This window comes from Nymphaea colorata, chromosome 5, assembly GCF_008831285.2.
Source record: "Nymphaea colorata isolate Beijing-Zhang1983 chromosome 5, ASM883128v2, whole genome shotgun sequence".
Classification (NCBI taxonomy): Eukaryota; Viridiplantae; Streptophyta; class Magnoliopsida; order Nymphaeales; family Nymphaeaceae; genus Nymphaea; species Nymphaea colorata.
In genome coordinates this window covers 23510929-23531018 of record NC_045142.1, presented here as the reverse complement: position 1 = coordinate 23531018, position 20090 = coordinate 23510929, and the positions used below count along the sequence as shown (strand labels likewise).

The following is a 20090-nucleotide window of genomic DNA, read 5'->3' as shown; positions in this document are numbered from 1 at the left end:
AAGGGAGTGGCATAAAGTAATTTCCTCAAGAAACAAAGTCCTTTACTCCGAGCATCCCAGTGCCCCTTCCCTCCCTTCCTCAGCCTTTAAATGCCTCTTTCTCTCTCCTACATCGCTCCCTCTCCACACACCCACTCTCGCTGCCTCCCTCCCTCTGCTTCTCCTGCGTCGACTCTCTCTCCGCCTGCTTCCTCCGGCTGCGACGACGGAAAAATGCAGGCGTTGATGTCTTGCTCCTCATCTTCTTCCTCTTTTATCTCATTCCGGTCCGACTTTCCATCTCGATCTCGCCGAAGCGGCGTTCCCCGGCCGCTCGATCTCCGATTCTGCGGCCTTCGGAGAGAAATCCACGGATTCTCTGCTTCTCCTCGCTCGAGAAAGCTTCACTTCGTTCAGAATCGCGTGGACACGTCCGTTAGGGCGTCTGCCTCGCAGAATGGAGGAGTGACGGGATTCGACTACGATCTCATCATCATCGGCGCGGGAGTAGGCGGACATGGTGCTGCGATCCACGCAGTCGAGCAGGTACGCATTTCGAGGAGCATGCCTTTTTTTGGCTCTCCATCTGGACGTGGATTTTGGTTTTGTTGGAATTCGATTTCTGATGGAGTGCTTTCGGATCACAAGCGTCTCTTCTCTAGTGATCTGTGATCGTGGCTGTTATTCTTGTAAGTGTTTCAAGCTAAAATATCGTCTTCTGTAAGACGAGATTTTGTAGAGTTTTTGGATACTATCCGGAAGCGGGTTTCAGAGGTAACTGTAGTGAATCTTGCTTGCTTTTTTTTTTTTTTTTTTTTTTTTTTTTTTTTTTTTTTTTTTTTTTTTTAATCTTTGCATTGCATTCGTTAAATTCGGATTATATCCATGAGAATGAACGAAATGGAGTAGTCATTGAGTTCTTTAGTAGCCTGATAATGGAGTTGGAGGTGGACGAGGTGGCAGTTATGCGCTCAACTGTTTGAAACTGTGTACATGTCGAAGATTTTAATTTCCAATATAACGGAATATGTTGCTCACAGGGTTTAAAAACCGCGATAATTGAGGGTGATGTGGTTGGAGGAACTTGTGTGAACAGGGGCTGCGTTCCTTCGAAGGCTCTTCTTGCTGTCAGCGGTCGGATGCGTGAGTTTCAAAGTGAAAATCATTTGAAGAGTTTAGGTCTTAAGGTAAGCTGTCCCTTCAACTCTGTCGTATTTTCTTGGTTTTCTTGGAACCTTCTGCTAGTATCTAAGTCCGTTAACTTGGATCTTCTTTTGAGATGACTCTGTTGCTTATTAACATTATCTTGCCTGCTTTTATGTAAAATACGTACGCCTTGCAAGTTGGAATACTTTAATGGTTGTGATTTTCAAACTTGCTGATCCCTCTCTCTCCCTCTCAGGTCTCGTCACCAGGTTATGACAGACAAGCAGTTGCCAATCATGCAAACAATCTTGCTTCTGCAATACGTGGCAATTTGACAAATTCGCTCAAAGCTTTGGGGGTTGACATTCTAACGGGCGTTGGGAGTGTCGTGGTACGTAAACGATTCTGTTCATGAGATTGTAGACAATGGACGTAGGCTGTGACCTCCCATTTATATGCAGTGTATGTCACAGTTATCAAGCACTCCTTGTGCTTTTTTCTACAAATCCAATTATTTTCGAGGGGTTTCACATAAAAAATGCAGGATTCAGGAGAAAAAACATGAAACTTAGATGTGTAGACGAGTTTGTGTATGTTTGTGAAAATCAACTGTGGCTCTGTTGGATTAATCCACACGTGAAAGCTTCCTGGTTTTTTACTTTTACATTTTGGGAATTTTGTGTCCATCTGTGTGTGAGGTTTATAATTAAAAGTGCTGGATGGCACACTAGGTGACACATTTGAGATGTCACAATGTGAATTTTCTCTCTCTTTTACTATATATATATATATATATATATATATATATATATATAGATATATATATATATATATATATATATATATATATATATATATATATATATATATATATATATATATATATATAGAGAGAGAGAGAGAGAGAGAGAGAGACAGACAGATAATGTCACTATTTTTTTTCTTTTACATTTTGGACATTGTAAGTCCATCGATCCGTTAAATTTACAATTGAAAGTGCTGGATAGACCACTGGGTGACACATTTGAAATGCCATAGCTTAAGTTCTAGACCTTGTCTTTTATGTTGGACGTAATGAAGCAGAAGTATCACACAAGAATGTTATGTATTTTCTGTGGGCATCCACAGTGATGTGTTGTTTAGGTATTCAGTTACATTTTAACGCATTGTCAATGTCTACAGGGACCTCAAACGGTGAAATATGGAAAAGTTGGACTTCCTGACACCACAGTCACCGCAAAGGACATAATTATTGCTACTGGTTCTGTACCCTTTGTTCCCAATGGCATTGAAATTGATGGTAAGTGCTTGTTTCTTACAGTTTCATTGATGATATAAAGTACTTCTAGACTGCCTTTCCAGTTTAATATTATATTGGCTAGTTAATGTCTCTTCACAAATAAAATGTTATGCTTTCCAATTGTTGAAGTGTCAAAAGAAAGCATGCCTGCTTGAATAATGTGTGTGATTTATGTGCTGTTCGTCTTAATTTTGTTTGTTTTGTGCAGTCAAAACCTAACATGGAAATTGATATTAATGTTTCGGCTCTTGTGGGAACAAACTTTTTTATGCGGCAGCAGAAATTATCTGAACTTTCTTTTCCAAACAGATGTGGTTTAAAGCAACCATTTCCCTATTCAAGATAACAAACTAAAGCAATATAATGAGAAAAGCAAACCAGAGATCATAATTCTGAAACTCCATTCTGTTCCTAAATGTTTTCAAAGAGGTGCAGTATGTGAAGCCAAGGTGCAATTATGAACTAATGATTCCCTGAGATGAAATATTGTAAGTAGTTTTTAGAGAAATTTATTTTTTTTTAGCTTTTCTAACTTCTCAATGTTTTATTGTTTTATGTTTAATATTAAAACAATCTCATTCTCATGTTCCATTTTCCAACAATCAATGCTGACTTTCTGCCATCAGGAAAAATCTTAGTGACCATGCCTTGAACTCATAATATTAACATGAAGGATTATGCAATGTCCAGAAGTTTGGCCAGAAATTGTCAGTCACGAGCTGATCAAACAAGGAATTTTGGTGCTTCATCCCAATGGAAGACAAAATAAAACAGGCTCCCGCAAAAACAGCCGACTCTTTTTCTGTAACCAATTCAATGTATTTTACAGGGCTACTGGAAAAACTAACACCCTCACAAAGAGTAGTGAGCTACAAGTGCACCAGGCTTATTCTGGCCCTATTTGGCAATTTAAAGAGAACAGCTTCATTTTTAAAGTTTGCATATACTTTACATATTACTGATCATTCTTATCAACCTACAGATATAGGAATTTACTTTGTTTTTATGTTTTTCTTTGGTTGATATGTCATTCACGTGTCCTTCAGAAGTTCATTAACTAATAGCTGAATTATTTCTAGCGGTAAAGATATCTTTATTGTTAATAATGCATCTTGTTTTTGTCCACAATAGAATGCTTGTGGCTTTAATAGTAAAGGAAATTTCTCCATCTTAGCATCTTTGCATTTTTTCATGGTTACAGGTGTAGTCATCAAAGAACATTGTGCTCTCCCTTGGTATTAAGAGAGAACATGGTGCAACAGACTGTGATAGTGTGATGTTTCTGCTACATACTATTGTGCCATTTAGTGGTTGATTCAGCAAGTTGTATGTTAGATCACATGGTTCCATTTAGTGACTACTTTCCATACTCAGGACACTAGAAATTAATGGTTGAGGATGTTCTGAGAGTGTTGCTACCATTAGAAGTTATGCTTGCCTGTTGTTTGATTGAAGTACTTATTTCTACTCGGTCACTGCCTTGCATATTCAGGATACTAGAAACTAGTGTTTTGAGGATGATTTTTCTGGGAGCATTGGTACCAAAATTATGTCTAATTTCACAGTTGATTGATTAAAGTACTGTTTGTGGGTTGAGATATTTATCTCTTCAAATTGCTTGACCATTATATTATATGCTAGTCAATGGCGATGACTAAAATTAGTGCATTGATGATGAAAACTATTTTGTTGATTACATGGATGTCCTTGATAATGGTTGCAATACATACCTTTATGAAATTTCTGTCATTTGATCCATCAGTTCAATATTAATTGTATCATCCAAACAATGTTATGGCCGACCTTTTTTCTTTTTTAACTGCTCTTCTTTGTGAACTATTAGTGTACGACTGTACTCTTATCACTAAAATTGCTGCTTGATGAAAGTTTGGAGACTGTGCAGTCAAAACATCAAATACAATTAAACAAAATTTGTTATGATGTTCGGAGCACCTTCCAAAATGTCCAAAATCTTAAAAGAAAATGAAATTTGCAGAATTTTAAACCACTTTATGTAAAATTAGTTTCTTATAATGGTTTTCCTGGACAAAATAAATTGTTGAGTAACCATCTCCTGAAAGCTCTCATTTTCTTATTATTGCGACAGGTCATGTTTAATATATCTCTGATAAGTTCAGGCTGAAACCAATTATGTCATCAAGTTTTGAAGATTTTTTTTTCATTACATGAATCACCATAAACTTCTTTCTTTATGAAGTTGTGGTTGAGAAAGTTAACCAAATTCTGCTGATTGGCAGGGAAGACCGTATTTACCAGTGATCATGCGTTAAAGCTGGAGTGGGTCCCTGACTGGATAGCAATTGTGGGAAGTGGCTACATTGGACTTGAGTTTAGTGATGTTTATACAGCACTTGGAAGTGAGGTAATTATTGCATCAAATTTCATTTAAGTTTTAGATTTGTTGAAATGTATGATTTCTACATGTTACATCAGCCACATGAGTATCAATAAGAGTAACCGTTGTTTGAGTTGGTCACTCTTAGAGGTTCAAGGATAATCTAGCTTTTTCACAGACCTTTTTATGTTAGTCAGCTCTCCTTTAATATGGAAAGTCAATAAATAGAGGTAGGATGTGCATGTTTACTAAATGATCTTGATACAGATTGACAAGTATTGCTATTCATAAAAAATAACCAATGCAGCTTGTCGCCTCCATTTCGTGAAGATGCTCTTCAATTTGATACTTGATTTCATTCCTTATTTAGAATTCCGTGTCATATTGTTTCCAGTTGATTCAAGAATTGTTTTTTTATCCTGGGATTCTTTTGAAAAATTTATGAAACACTGGTCTCAGCTTGGAAGAATAATATATTGTAGCGTTTGCTTTCATTGGCACCTCTTGATCAGTCTTGCTTGAATTTTTTGCTGTTTGTGCATTCTAGTAGAATGAACAACTAACACACATGCTTGTTGGTTAATCAAGTGTTTCTCCTACATTAAATAGATATGATCTGAATCTTGCTTCTGCCCATGCATAAGAGAGAGAGAGAGAGAAGCAATTCAAGTACATACGGAAGTAAAAAAGGATTGGTAGTGAGTCCATGGAATATGTGTAAATATGAAAGTGAAAAATAACCGTTAGAAAATTTTATTTTTGTGGATCTTTTCTAAAATTTTGTTAAAAAGTGTATCTTAAAAATAATTTGAAGTTATGATTTTCTAGTTAGCTTACAAAATATTGACAGAACTTTCCAAATAGTTTTTTGAATTTTTAAAACAAAAAAAAAAACAAATTATACATTTGAAGTGCAGTAAAAAAATGCTTTCTGGAAGGGGAAAATATCACAATATTATTGCAATTTTTTTCTTATATTTTGAAAATATTTCCATGTTTCTTCAATAAAATTTTCTTATTTTTTGGCAATAAAAGTATGAGTCTTTCAAAATATGTTCAATCTTTATGACTATGGTACAAGTGACATGTAAAATGTGAGTGGCACATAAAATCACCCAAAAGTGCTACGATTGACAAGGGGATGGGCATTTTGGAGTACTAGTGTTGTATAAATGCCTCTTGTGACCATGTTGGCATAATAAACATTGATGCCTCTTTATCATCTGATAGGTCTTATGAAGTTTAGCAGGGTATGTTTATCAGTCTGAATGAACATGACATGTAATTGTTGTGGCCTCACTGAATTCATATTGTTGGTCATTATATTTTGCTTGCTACTTCTTGAGACATTGAAGAGTAGAGCAGCAAGTATGGATTTTTGTGCACAAATTCTCAGGCGATCATGTCAGTTTATTAAAAACATCCTCTTCATTGTCAAAGTATTCATGTAATTGTGTAATTGTATGGGAATTACATGTAGAGTTTTGGTTCTTATGCTTATTAAACGTCGAGATGGTATTTCTCATAGGTCACTTTCATTGAGGCCCTTGACCAACTTATGCCTGCATTTGATCCTGATATAAGAAAGCTTGCTCAAAGAGTATTGATCAACCCACGAAAAATTGACTTCCACACCGGGATGTTTGTTAAGAAGGTAATCAACTCTTCTTTGAACTCTCTCCCTATGAGACATTGAAACTCTACACGTTCCATTTCATTTTGTTTCCTCTGTTTATCATAGATAACTCCAGCTAAAGATGGCAAGCCTGTCATCATCGAGCTTATTGATGCAAAGACAAAGGAACCAAAGGATACTTTAGAGGTAATTATGCTTTTACTCATTTTGTTTCATAGAACTTGGTACCCCCCCAGAGAAAAGCTTAGACTCTAGCTGGGTCAAAGATAAATCAACTAGTGGCAGGCCCATGTACTGGTCATACCAGGTCTAAGTTCTGAATCTTCTGATCAACTAGGGGGAGTCTGTGGTCTGGATTTGGACTAGGCACTAGAGTCAAACTGGTCATCGTTGCCTTATTCCACCTTAAATCAGGTTATCCTTAGAAGTCCTGTTTCTCTTTCAATTCGTATCCAACAACTCCTGTTTCTCCTTCAATTCTTATTCAACAAGTCCTGTTTCTCCTTCAATCCTTATGCAGTGTTGCAACTTTCAGTCACTCTAGGATTATATATTCTCTCTGGTGCACTGCATCTTTCTTATAATAAAATCTGCAATTATTCCTAGATTTTATTTTGCTGGACTTTCTGGCACGTACAATTTTGGGTTTTCCACTAGGAAAAGGTTTGGATGCAAGCAGCAATTTGACTGCCCAATTAAGCTGACTGTTTCTATTGAACTGCACTTATCACCCTTCCTTTTGTCTGGAAATACATGATTTATCTAGCCAATAAGGTGAATAAACACAAAGTTAGACTGTGATATTCACCTAAAGACCAACTGGATCAGCATCTACGGGTGGAACCTGCTCCCTTTTTTGGAGTTTCTCAATGCGACAGTGACTTTGTCTTTGCAGGTAGATGCGGCATTAATTGCAACTGGAAGGGCACCATTCACAAAAGGACTTGGATTGGAAAATGTAAGTAAATATGTCTCAAAGTATGATGCACAAAAATCTTTTGCATTGGTGATAAAGCTCCTTTTTTCATTCAAATTGCATGGTTTATGCAGATTAATGTGGTGACACAACGTGGATTTGTTCCTGTTGACGAACATATGCAAGTAATTGATCAAGATGGAAATCTGGTGTGTAATAAAATGCTCCTTTTTTGACCTTTAGGATTAGATTGCACATTTCAGATGATGTGAAACTTCATAGAAAATATTGCTTGGCAACTCTAGGTCGGTCTGTTTAGTTCTTATATATAATTGCTTTTCTATTATCATCACTGTCAAATAAGTTCTTTTCTGACCATTTGTAGGTTCCTAACTTGTATTGTATTGGAGATGCAAATGGAAAAATGATGCTTGCTCATGCTGCTAGTGCCCAAGGAATCTCAGGTATAAAACCTTTTGGTTCTTGTTCAAGTATCTACTAATATTATTACTGACATTCTCCTAAATACAGTTGTCGAACAAATTTGTGGAAAGGATAATGTGCTCAATCATATGAGCATCCCAGCTGCTTGCTTCACCCATCCAGAGATCAGTATGGTTGGCTTAACAGAGGTATATGTTTATTATAATTTCATTGGTATTGACCTTGATGAGTGATCATTGAATTTTGGATGTGCAAGTTGGGCATGTTTGTAAAGCTATTCTCATGTGTGACAAAGTGTGGCAGCATTCATACTCAGGTTCAGATCCTTGTGAATCCAAACTAGGACCCACCATCGTCCCAGACTCTCTGTGACTAAATTCTGACTGGGTACTGCATCCTTGCCAAACCATCGGAATCTTGAGGGACGTCTATAGTAAAACAGAGATGAAAAAGGAGAGGTAGAACAAGAACTAAAAGTGAGAGATGGGCGGGCATAAACATTGATGGCTGGGGAATGGCTAGATTTGTCCGTTCCATTTAAGTTTTCCAATTGTACACACAGAGTTCCAGTCAGTTACTGAAGTGGCATGGTCATACAAGGTTGCTGCAGGATATGATATCATTATATTTATACAACATTTTTACAAGATTGTCATTCTACAGTGCATTCTAGCAGCTCCCACTATGGTACACCGTAACACCTGCAATTCCTTGACCTTCAGTTTCAATATAGGCTAAAAAATTGTGAGTTGGTAAAAAGGTCAGTAGCTTGGTGCTTGGTCTCTATTTCTTGGTTCTCAAGTTTCAATCTTCTGATAAAAATCTTTTTCTAGGTCCATATGATTTTGTTTATTACATTATGTGTTGTCAAACCATCGGCTAATCATTTTAGTTGATAGGCAAGCGAGTAGTAGCCCCTGGCATTAAAGTCAGTTAGGACTGGTTCTTAGGTGCTAGTCTTTGACCAACTAGTCCATGCAAGGTAAGTCTATTGTTTTGCCCTTTTCTTTAGGATGAGTTTTGCAAACTAAACTGTAAAGGACACTATGGGAGTTTGTCAAACATGAAATGCTAGACATGGAAACTCTCTCTCTCTCTTTGTGATAAAAGAAATAAAATTTAGACCAGCGAAGAAGATGCTCAACCAAAACTTTCATGCTCAACCAACACTTTCTTTCTTAGATTGCCATTGTGACTAGCTTCTGTTATCTAGACATTTTTTATTGCTTTCATTAAACTTAGGTTATTGTTGCATGTATTATTTATCTAAGCATCCTTGCAATAGTGCATTGCTGGTTGGTTCCAGCCTACTCTTGAAAGACAACTTGCAGGTATTCCCTTTCCTGAAAAGATCTAGTCTGTCAAACAATAAGATTTACTAGATTTGTTGCCAAAATATTGGTATAAAACCTGAAGCTTCTAGTGGATGGCCAGTCGGTGGCTAATTGAGATGGACACTCCATCTTGGGTTACGTACCTGTGTGGGCATGGCAAGTCTTGGACCTGGCTATTTATAGCGTGTTGGTTACTTCATGGTTTGGATCTGGGTCAGAACAGATTTGTCAGTTCCTGTCTAATGCATTTATTACGTTAATGTTGTTTTTATTATAGATTGCAAACATCTTTTGTCTTTACATATTGTTTGGATCTTTACTTTGCCCTGCAAAGATGGATCCAAAAAGGATGATTTGATTAGACCGATGGTTCTATTGGATAAGTTACATTTGTTTGTTGTGTCATCATCCATGATCTCTTAGGTGTTGCTCTTTTATGTTTAGTATTTTCTCCATTGACTTTTAGCAAACACACGTTTGCTACAACCTTTTCATGGTAGCACATTTAGGTTTATTCACCCTTTCCTTTATGGGCAGTTTTATCTGTGAATCTATCTAAATGTACACGTTTTTCTCAAGTCCCTGTAAGCACATTAACTGACTTTTCTCTAATACCTTGCAGACAAGTGCAAGAGAGAAAGCTGAAAAGGAAGGTTTTGAGATAAGCGTCACAAAGACAAGCTTTAAGGCTAATACCAAGGCTCTTGCAGAAAATGAAGGGGAAGGGCTGGCTAAGGTAAACTTCCTATTTTACTTTCCAGGCATGATGTAATTTTATCACGAGCGACATGACATGATCATGATTCCATGTGGGCATCAAAATTAAGTCATGAATAAATTGGCATAGTGTAGATTACATTTCAGGTGAGAAACTGAAAAGATGATTATGTGCGGGCTGCCTCAGTTACTGACTCTTTGCATGCTCGTTTTTGTACTTTCTTCCATTTGTGACACTTCACTGGTGAACGTGTCAAACTGTTTTAATGCTTACTTGCTGTGCAGAAGAATGTTTTGCATACCTTCCCAGCATGTTCATGGTGATTGTTTATATTGTTATCACATGCTAAGTATCACATTTAGTTTGAGTATGAAAGCCAAATGCTTCTGATTGTAAAATATATTAAACACTGAGACTACCTTTCCAAATGCCATGCAGCTAATATACAGACCAGATACTGGAGAGATTCTTGGTGTTCACATTTTGGGGCTGCATGCCGCAGATCTGATCCATGAAGCATCAAATGCAATAGCGATGGGGACACGTATTCAGGTAAATTAGTATCCCAAATTTTGTAGGTACAGTTCTGTGTTTCTATGCTCTTAGACTTGGTGAAGTATGGTTGTCAACTGAATGATCTCAGGTCAAATGTATGATCCATCCCCTTTCAGTTTTACATTGACAAAAGGTGTCAACTTGAATCTGATGATCCTGATCAGATTCGATCCTGTATATTTTTTAACTGTGCTTTTGCTTGTTCAAATTTTCATCTCATATATATCTATATTTTAGTCCCTGACATAGCAACGCATAGATATGTTGCAAGCTTCTTTCCTTTAATCGGTTCTTTACCAAAAGCAAATGAGTAACCTTTTGTCATGCAGGAGCTAAAGTTTGCGGTTCACGCACATCCAACTCTGTCTGAGGTGCTAGATGAACTTTTCAAAGCTGCCAAGGTAAGTTCTGGTAGGCTTGCCTTATGACTCCTGTTTCTTTTGTCCTCTCAAACAGGTCTGACATTATATATTCTAATCAAACAGCAACTTCATTTATCTTTAAATTGTTTTGCCTTTTAGGTTAATGTGAATGCTTCCAGCTCAGTGAGTGAACCAGTTGCAGCTTGAGTCGGAGACCGAGAATCCTTTTTGTAGGTCTAATGAACCTTCTGTGGAAGGTCGGTTGAAGCTTGGAGTGAGCCGCCCATGGAGCCGTACTGCCACTCCATCGGTCTGTATCCCTTGTTTTTGCAGGAGAATTTTCACGGGCGGTGAGATGACCAAATCCAGGTTCCTTTTAGGTCGTTTTTGGTTGAGGAGACAATGAGGATTCTGAATTTTTGTGCTAATCATATTTATTCTGAGCCTTGGTTTTCCGTTCGGATGTAAGATTGTTGATTACGCTCATATTTAATGAATCACAGGAACTCATCTAGATTTCTGAGGTTTTTGTCATAGGGGCATGTCACCTTGTTCCATTGAAGCAGCAATAACTTGCAGGGCTTTTTCATCGAGGACATTATAGGCCTCCACTCCATCCCCTGTTGACTTGGTGTTCATGCCAAAGCCCCACTGATTTGGTGTTTCGTCCGATATTCATGGGCGATAATCAGCCTGTACCACCCGTTTTGAACTTATTTTTTGTATTAGAAGATTCATAAAAAAAAAGGAAAAATTAACGTTAAATTTGTTTATCAGCAGATATGAGTCTGTGTTCAGGTGATATTTCTGTACCCATTCTATTGGACAACATGGGCATGGTGGAGGAAAGAAGGGCATATGCTCCTGAAATTGAAACCTTTTTACACATCTCTCTTGCAAAATCCTCTCTTTGGTAAGGATGCCGGTGCTAGTTCAATTTGCTCGGTTTCTTTCATAGAGTAGCACCCGTAAATAAGATCCACGAGAATCTTACCCTGACAAACGGGCTGTGATGACGTTTTAAAGGCATTGAGTTTTCAGCAATCTGAAACAATTGGTTGTAAAAGAGCAGCTTCTTCCTCATCAACCTTACTTTCAACTTTGCTTTGGGATGAAAGGCAGTGGGGGACATAGAACACAACTTTTATGTATCGATGGGTTGTCTCACGTCGTCATAAGTGCTTGTTCGACGTTTTAACCTAGCTCTCTTTATACCCGTCCCACTCCCTGCTGCCATGCATCAACGCCCCAGTCTGTGCCCCTTTTACCCATCAAGAAAGGAGTTCCATAACCTTCTTGTAAAATATGACGCCCCAAGTTTTACATACCCCTTCAAATTTTTCATTAAAATAAACATGTTTTAATGCATCAGTTAATCAGCTTAATCTCGAAAAACTTCAATTTGCTCGTATTTCCTTTGGATCGCGTTTTAAATGTTTACATAGCCCATTTGGAGACCACCAGTCGATATGGACTTACGTTTCTGTCCTTCCTGATATGCGTTTCGCGGCTATCGGATTTGAACAGTCTTACCCCATACCCCTTAGTTCTAGTTAAAATCTGTTACAGTAGGAAAAACAGTTGAGACAAATAAAAACTTTCACGTTAAAAAAACAAAAAATGTTAAGGCTCATCTTGAAAGATCTAATAAAAACAAATCCTTCGCCCGCATCATTCTCTTCCAGATAGATCAAGGTGTGAAATGCACGTAGGCGTGCAAACATGAAACCACCTGAGCTCAAATTTGACAAGCCCAATTTAGCACCCTTAAGATTCCAAGCCAATATGTACTTACGTCTTCATGCAGCAATTTAGCACCCTTAAGATTCCAATACATCAGGACAATAAGGGGCCACATTCACTGAATATTGAGAGATTGTATAAGATTGTGTGTCGAACATGATTTTGGGGACTCAATTCTCCTTTTCCTTCTCCAAAATCAGCTTCGACTCATTCTCTCAACTTGCAGCCAGATCAAAAGTCACAAATGTGATAGTCTAGCTCTTATAATCTAGTTCCATTCAATCGGTTGAATAAAAAAAACTTGGTCTAGATCAGCAACATCACAATACGATGCACTCGTGCAGCTATCTATCGCTTGCCATCTCAATTGTCAACTGCATACACCTATATCATAATCTTGTAATATTTCACAACCATGTGACACAAAAGTCTAGCATACTTATGAGTCACATCAGCATTCGTGAGTACTAGACGTTCCATAGTGATCTAATAAATTGACTTAAGTTCATAACAATATGATCTATAATGGATCACACTTGTCATTCGATTTGGAAAAAGCTTTAAACCGTGCGGACAGAGCGACAACCTTGGCATAAAAGAGGTAGCTCACAGTACGACTTGTGCACGAGAGCAGCAGGTGAAGAATGCAAATAAACCGGAGCCATTTTTGAAGAAAAACATGGGTGCCGACAATAAGGGTGTACATAACAGGAAGCAATCGAACCGCTATGTGCACCCATCCAGCCTAAATGCTACCACCCATTTCTTTCACCTTTAAAGCTTTAAAGGCGTCATGTCACCAGAAAAGTGGACCATGGGGCTTATTCAGACAAAATGATATTCATTGTTCTTTAGCTTTGATGAGTTGTCAAATCTACAGCTCACACTTGAGTCCAATAATATAAACGGCGTAGAACAATTTAAATACTTCTCACTAGATTTTGTCTCAGCATAACCGCATATAACAATCAGAAAAACTGAAGCGTCTATCATGCTAACATTGTTAGGGGGAATTTCACTCTCCCTTTTTTTACTATAAAGAGGTCTTCAACTATTCATATACTATTAAGTATTAACGTATAATTAGAAGTTTAGAACTCTATTAGAACCTCGCGACACAAGCAAGAGAGAGAGACAGAGAGAGAGAGGGGATCAAATGGTTGTCAAAATAGATTTCCAATATCTAATAAGAAAACTACCAGAAAATACGAAAGTGCCAGCTAGCTTCATACATTCGGCATCAGAACTTCAAATTAACCCATCTAAATTTCACCTAAGGGGAAATAAACAAGGGCACAGACCCCAGCAACTTACGGATCAAATTCTACTCTTCCTCCATGGAAGATCCACCTCCCTGCTTGTTGTGCTTTCTGGCATACCTCTGGTTTCTCAAAAACTTGGGATCCATCTTCACCCCAGAAAAGGAAAACACAACAATAAAAAGCAGAATCAGTGATGCAGCTCGAGTCAATCTTTCCGAAAACCTAAAAACTCAGCTATTTTAATAACACCCATCTCCAATTACTAATCATGAGGCCCAAAAGATTCGCAGAATACAAAAGGGAAAAAAAATATAAAGGAATAATCTCCAGAGAGGTAGAGAGAATTTACCCCTTTGGTGGAGGTGTTCCTGTGCCTCCTGGGCTTCTTAATCCCGTTCTTGTGGGCCTTATACGATTGGTTGTGAGCCGTGTGATTCTTCGACTTCGCCATCCCTCTCCCTATCAGAATAACAAGTAGAGAAACGAACCAACAAGGAATAAATCAAGATTCAACAACGAAGGATTTCGGGCATATGAAAAAGAATGTTGAAACACAATTAATCCAAATCGAGAAGATAAGACTCAATGTGCTATGTTCCCGTAGAAATGACAAATCAGGGTGAAAATCTCTTACCTGATTAAAACCACGATCTCTCCCTGCTAGGGTTTTCCTCCTCCCCCGAAATGAAAGAAACCAAACCCTAGCTCTCCTGCGAACCTCTTATAAGCGTCGAGACGGCTTTTGTTTCTTGGCTTGCTAAAAAGACGCCGATGCCCCCGAATATTACGAGACCAACACGGTCGTTTTCGGTTCCAGACCCGGTCGGGATCCAGATCTCACGAAATGGCAAAAGTGAAACCCTTTCACGATCTAGGGGCATGCATGAGTTACAGGAACCCAGTTGAGCTCACGACTTTTTTGTCCGTTAATCGTCAGTGGTATGCTGGTAATTTTGTGAATTCTAACATCTGTTTGCAGTTTATATATATATATATATATATATATATATATATATATATATATATATATATATATATGTATATGTATATGTTACGCTAAATTAAACGAGTAGCACTCGAACTTGATCATTTTTATGTTCCATAGATTTAACTATTTTAATAAAAAAATTTAACATGAATTATATATATAAAGAGAGAGAATGTTTGTGAACAAAATTTAGGGATAAAAAATCCTTTAAATACAAGAGCAAAACTGAAATAAAAAGACAAAAAATACAAGATAACTACACAACAAAACGAAATAAGAGAAGTAGGGAGGGAATGGATAAAAGGAGCGACATAGTCACCAAATCGCAAGACCGAGCACAACACCATAGTCGAATAACAAAATGGATATTTTCCTGTACAAAACGAGCCATAGAATCCTGCGATGAAAATTGAGAAGGTATCCTTGAAGACCTTGCATTCCTTCCAAATGCGCCACAAAAAAAATGAGTCAAAGAGAGGAAGAAAAAAAGAAGAGAGAAATGAGCGAAAGAGAGAATAAAATGAGTAAAAAAAAAAGAAAGAGAGAGAGAAGTTGCCTAGTTAATTGGACTTATGGACCGGTGAAAATCAATTCATTATTTTAATTCTCATGTGTTTTGATATTTTTATGTATGATATTTTAATTGAAAAGTATACTCAAAAGAGTCTTGAAAAGTGAGAGGATGAGAAAGCGAGAGAATGAGCATCATCGTTTTCAGGATAACTCCCCACTGTGTTCTTAAAAAGGTATATAAAAAACACATGAAATTGAAAATCATTTAAAAAAAATTAATTGTTACAAATAAACCCGAATTGTAGAGTTATACGGTCGACTTTTGAATCCTGAAACTGGTTACAAATCGATCCAAGGCTTTTACGTCTAATAAAAAAATATCACAATATTATTTTTTTTACATGCAATTATTAAATTAAAAAAGGTTTATCACTTTACTCTTCAATAATGACACGAACAATATGTTTATTTGTTTTTAAGGGCGTCGGAAAAGATTGTATTACTACTCTGCAGCAAAAAAAAAAAACTTAATTAAATTACTATTTAAGAATACTTATGTTACCGCAAGAGATAAGCGCTGAAGTTGGGCGGTCACAATCACTACAAATGAAAACAAATAGGCACAGAACACATCAAAGAAAGAGACAAATATATATCTCACATCCAAATCGTTGGATGTAAGTCTTTTTTTCAATATAAAAAAAAAAGATAAAATGAGGATTTTGAGTCTAAATTTTAGATGTCAAGTAAGATCTTTATATTTTCTTAATATAAAAAGTGAAATGAGTATTTTAAGTGTAAATTATAGATGACAAGTAAGATCTTTAGTTAGACAATCCATAAATTTTTTGACACATCAGGGGACATGACATATTATTTGGTGGAAAAAAAGCAATTCGGTTCAAAAATTGAGTTCAATGAACATTGCTTGCGGCGCCGTAGGCAGCAAATGCCAAGCCAAAAAGCAAGATGAAGACGTCCAGTGCCTTCCTCCCAGGGCTCAAGGCGGCGCCGCCGACTAACTTCAGGTGGAGCGCCGCCGGGAAGACGAAGGACAGCAACGCGCAGACCGTGCTCCCGACCAGAGACACGAACATCCCGAACCCCGGCACGAACGACGCGACGGCCGCCATCGCCACGACGGCGAATCCCCTCGCCAGCGGCTCCGCCCAACGGCAGGTCGAGCTCGAGCCGGCGTCCCTCAGCTTGGCCTCAATGATCTCGTGGACGGGGTGCATCATGATGGGGAGGGCGAACACCAAGGCGACGCAGAGCCCCACCTTGACGGCGGCGGACCACCAGCCGCCCGGCAGGTTGAGAGTCACGATGTCCATGGTGGCGTCGCCGAAGGCCGCGTAGCCTAAGAAGCCGAAGAAGATATAGACGAGAGTGATGCCGGAGAAGGCCCGAGCCAGGCACGCCGGGAACCTCGCCGGCTCGGCCATCGAGGACTCTAGGGGCAGCGTCATGCTCAAGCCCTCGAAGCAGAAAACAGCTACGCCCAAGGTGAAGGGCAGCGCCGAGAAGGTGGTGACTGCCTTGGTCGCCGGGAAGCTGCCCGGAAGGAGCTGGAGGTCCCGCTTGACGACGATCGCCATGGCCAGGACGTTGCAGAGGTCGGCGAAGGCGCTGAAGGGGGAAAGGGCAGAGAGGGGGCGGATGAAGGATAGGGCGACTTCCACCGGCGTGAGACAGAGGAAAATCAAGAAAGCCTGGCTCAAGTGGTAGGAGGCGAAGATGGAGGCGAGATTCTGGCCGATGAACACGAGGTAGGCGACCGAGCCGCCGCATTGAGAGACGAGAATCGTGATTTCCGTCGCGTAACGCCCTATCCTGCCGAAAGCAAGAGCACCAATGTCGCCATAGGAGAAGATCTCTGGCACCCCCTTCTCCTCCAGGCTCTTCCTGCATTCAACCTGCATCGGAAGCCATGAATAAATTTTTTCAACTGCCTTTGCACCATACTCTATTCACGAATATAAACCACATTAATAGAAAAATGGCGAGTACCCATGCAACGATTTTGATTGATGGTTGAAGATACCAACTGTAAAATCACGTTAAACAAGTCAAGAATCTATACTTCGGTTTAAAATGATTTCATGATTACCAAATTCCATCAAATTAATGGAATAGTAGTCTTATCTGCTTTCCTAAAACTTGTTACCATGAATCTATGATGGTATCTAGATCAAAGTTTCCAAGAAACGCAATTTACGTTAAAATAATAAAAACATACCGCTTGTCACTCGCCCTCTGAATCTACCTGTAAACAAGTTCATACATATTACAGAGACAAATTCTCATGAGAGTCAAAATATTAAAAGTTTTAATTTCGATAAGTCGTAAAATCTTATCCCTACACACGCCGCGAGAATTAACTCAAGTGGATTTATGAGTTTCATGGAGATTGCATCCCTATCGATTAAAAAATTTCAGGAAAAAAACCAACAATTTGATTTTTCTCAGCATGAAATTGAACTCATTATCGATACAGAACTCTGCAATTCGAATCTGAGTTGGACGAATAACCGTTTCTAATTCGAAGGGAAGAGATGGGATAAGAGAGAGGGAGAACCAGGAGGATCATGCTGTAGAAGGTGGAGACACCGGCGAGGAGGATGATGAGGGACGCGACGAGCCAGCCGGCCGTTTTGAAGGCAAAGGGGAGGCCGAGGACGCCGGTGCCCAGAATGGAGACGACGATGTTGAAGAAGGTCTGCCAAGCCGAAGCTCTTCCCTCGGGAGCCGACTTCTGCTGCTGCGGCAGCAAAGGAGCCCCCAACCCCGGCCGCCCTTCTTCCCCCTTCGCCATTGCCCCTTCCCTCTCCCTTCCTTCCGACGATCGATCGTTCCCCTGCTTTTTCCGGCTTCACCTTCTCTCCCCTTATGCCAGTTTCTGTATCGTCTTCCTCCCCGTCTACGTCAAGTGGGTCGCTTCTTCTGCCGTGTGATAGAGGTGGGAGGTGCTCCAATTGAGGGATGGGAGATTGCGGGCGCCTCCATGAACAGAAAGCTGCTTCCGCCCTTTTTGTCCCTTTCCTCTTTGACAGGCAAAAAAATGAATACCTCTGGTTCTTTCATGTGTGTTCTGGTTTTTGCGGAATTTTTTTTTGTTAGTATTAAAAAAATATATAAATTTTTAAATAAAAGGCAGACTTTCTAATTTAGGAGAGAGAAAGGATAAACCTCTGTGAGTTCTATTTTTTTGGGATTTTTTTTTGTTTATATTTATAATTTAATCGACAAAAAAAAGTGTTAGCATAAATTTTTCTACACTAATTTTTGTCACTATGTTAAGATTTTTATTTTAAATTTAGCAAAAATTAATTTTAAGCTTTTAGTTAGCAGTTTTCAAACAAAAATATGATATTTTTTATTAATTTTCAGAAATTACAAAAACAAACCTGGAAAAAGAATTGTCTATTTCATTTAGGTGGCTCTCCCCGTCGAAAGACGAACGATGCCCATGTACGTGACAAAATTTTAATGAAATTAGAGAAGGCGCTCTTTCTTATTGAAACATCAAAACGCTGACAACTTTCAACGAAATCCAGTGATTAAACTGCATTCCCTTTCTCTGTTTACTTCAATTCGAGCGTTTAAATGTGAAATATGTAACTTACGAGACTGTTTCTATTATTTTTTTTAAAGTAATTTTTTCTTTTATAGGAACTGCCGCATCGTCATTGCTGCTAACGAATTCATTATTGAAAAATTACTAATCAGCTAAAAAAGGACATGTGGAAGTATGTTACTTTAGTCGCTTTGTTGCTTTTCCTTGGTGTTTTCATTAAAAAGGAAAGAAATTTTTGACACCAATGTCAAAGGATTAGATTAGAATTTATGTATCATTAATTAAATCTTTTTTTTTTAGATTTATATACTTGGATTTGAACTCGAATTTGAATTTGAATAAAGAAAAGTCATATGCAAATCTGATTTTTATATTTATATCCAAATCCAAATTTTGAACCGGATTTTGTAAATTTTCAAAATTTAATAGCATTAGATATGAGATATTTGTTTAAAAATGAATCTGATCTGAATCCGTATCCGAATTCAATTGGATATTTATGTATCTGAATCTAAATCCGAATCCAAATCCAATCGAATGTCATTTATTAAATCTGAATCCGATCTGATTTCTTAATCGAATATTTAATTTTTTTCTATATCCGGTTTTTTTGGATTGGATCGGTTGGATATATGATTCAAATCATATATATTAAAAGATCCCTAAATACAATTAACATATAACACAAGATTTAAAAAATAGATTAATTTTATTTTAAAAATCATAAATTTTATAACGAAAATAAGCTAAATGCCCATTAAATTTGGTGGAGTGGGTGGGGACTGGGGTCATGGTAGTAACAAACCAAATCAAAATCAGTCTAAGAGTTCAAATTTCATGAGACAGTGGAAGAGGGTAAGACATTATACGAGTCCAGCTTAGAGGTGATTGATTGGTGGGATAGAACATAGTTATGGCTGGAAAATTGTCCTACCTATGCCCACACATGGACATCTGTGTGCCCATAATTTTTAAAATTATCGTGTCCGTACCAATATGTTCATACGCGTACCTGTAGCACATGAATATCCATGTGACTTAGGTTCGAAGCAGGGGTGGAGCGGAGCTAGAAATTTTTTATGAGGACGGCCGAATGAAAGTTTCTAAATTTTGATACGGGCACGGGCCGAAATATCATTTTTCAAAATATTTATATAGGACAAACAAAAATTTTTAAAATTTAAATATAAGTTAAAAAAAAATTGAGATGAGGCAAGGGTCCATGCCAAACACATAACAATAGGGCTGTACACCGAGTAGA

At 38.2% G+C, this 20090-nt stretch overlaps 3 protein-coding genes across 4 annotated transcripts; 1 reads left to right on the top strand and 2 right to left on the bottom strand.

Moving 5' to 3' along the window:
* Positions 1-109: 109 nt before the first annotated feature.
* Positions 110-11280, top strand: LOC116254757 (dihydrolipoyl dehydrogenase 1, chloroplastic). 2 transcript variants are annotated; one of them, XM_031630317.2, is made up of 15 exons: positions 110-525; positions 1020-1166; positions 1382-1516; positions 2308-2425; positions 4684-4808; positions 6310-6435; positions 6523-6603; positions 7313-7375; positions 7468-7542; positions 7719-7797; positions 7865-7965; positions 9734-9847; positions 10268-10381; positions 10714-10785; positions 10906-11280. In XM_031630317.2, the coding sequence occupies exons 1-15, from the start codon at positions 214-216 to the stop codon at positions 10951-10953; spliced, it is 1710 nt and encodes a 569-aa protein (XP_031486177.1). In that variant the 5' UTR covers positions 110-213; the 3' UTR covers positions 10954-11280. The 2 variants fall into 2 exon arrangements, with proteins under 2 accessions (XP_031486177.1, XP_031486178.1); XM_031630318.2 differs by having other exon boundaries at positions 10714-10795.
* Positions 11281-13649: 2369 nt separating this feature from the next.
* LOC116254785 (60S ribosomal protein L29-1-like) lies at positions 13650-14524 on the bottom strand. The gene is made up of 3 exons (XM_031630358.2): positions 14386-14524; positions 14101-14210; positions 13650-13897 (listed from the first exon to the last, which is right to left on the bottom strand). Exons 2-3 carry the CDS (start codon positions 14200-14202, stop codon positions 13814-13816), a joined length of 186 nt encoding a protein of 61 aa, XP_031486218.1. The 5' UTR covers positions 14203-14210; positions 14386-14524; the 3' UTR covers positions 13650-13813.
* Positions 14525-16061: 1537 nt separating this feature from the next.
* LOC116253949 (amino acid transporter ANT1) lies at positions 16062-18318 on the bottom strand. The gene is made up of 2 exons (XM_031628951.2): positions 17831-18318; positions 16062-17168 (listed from the first exon to the last, which is right to left on the bottom strand). Exons 1-2 carry the CDS (start codon positions 18065-18067, stop codon positions 16167-16169), a joined length of 1239 nt encoding a protein of 412 aa, XP_031484811.1. The 5' UTR covers positions 18068-18318; the 3' UTR covers positions 16062-16166.
* Positions 18319-20090: the final 1772 nt, after the last annotated feature.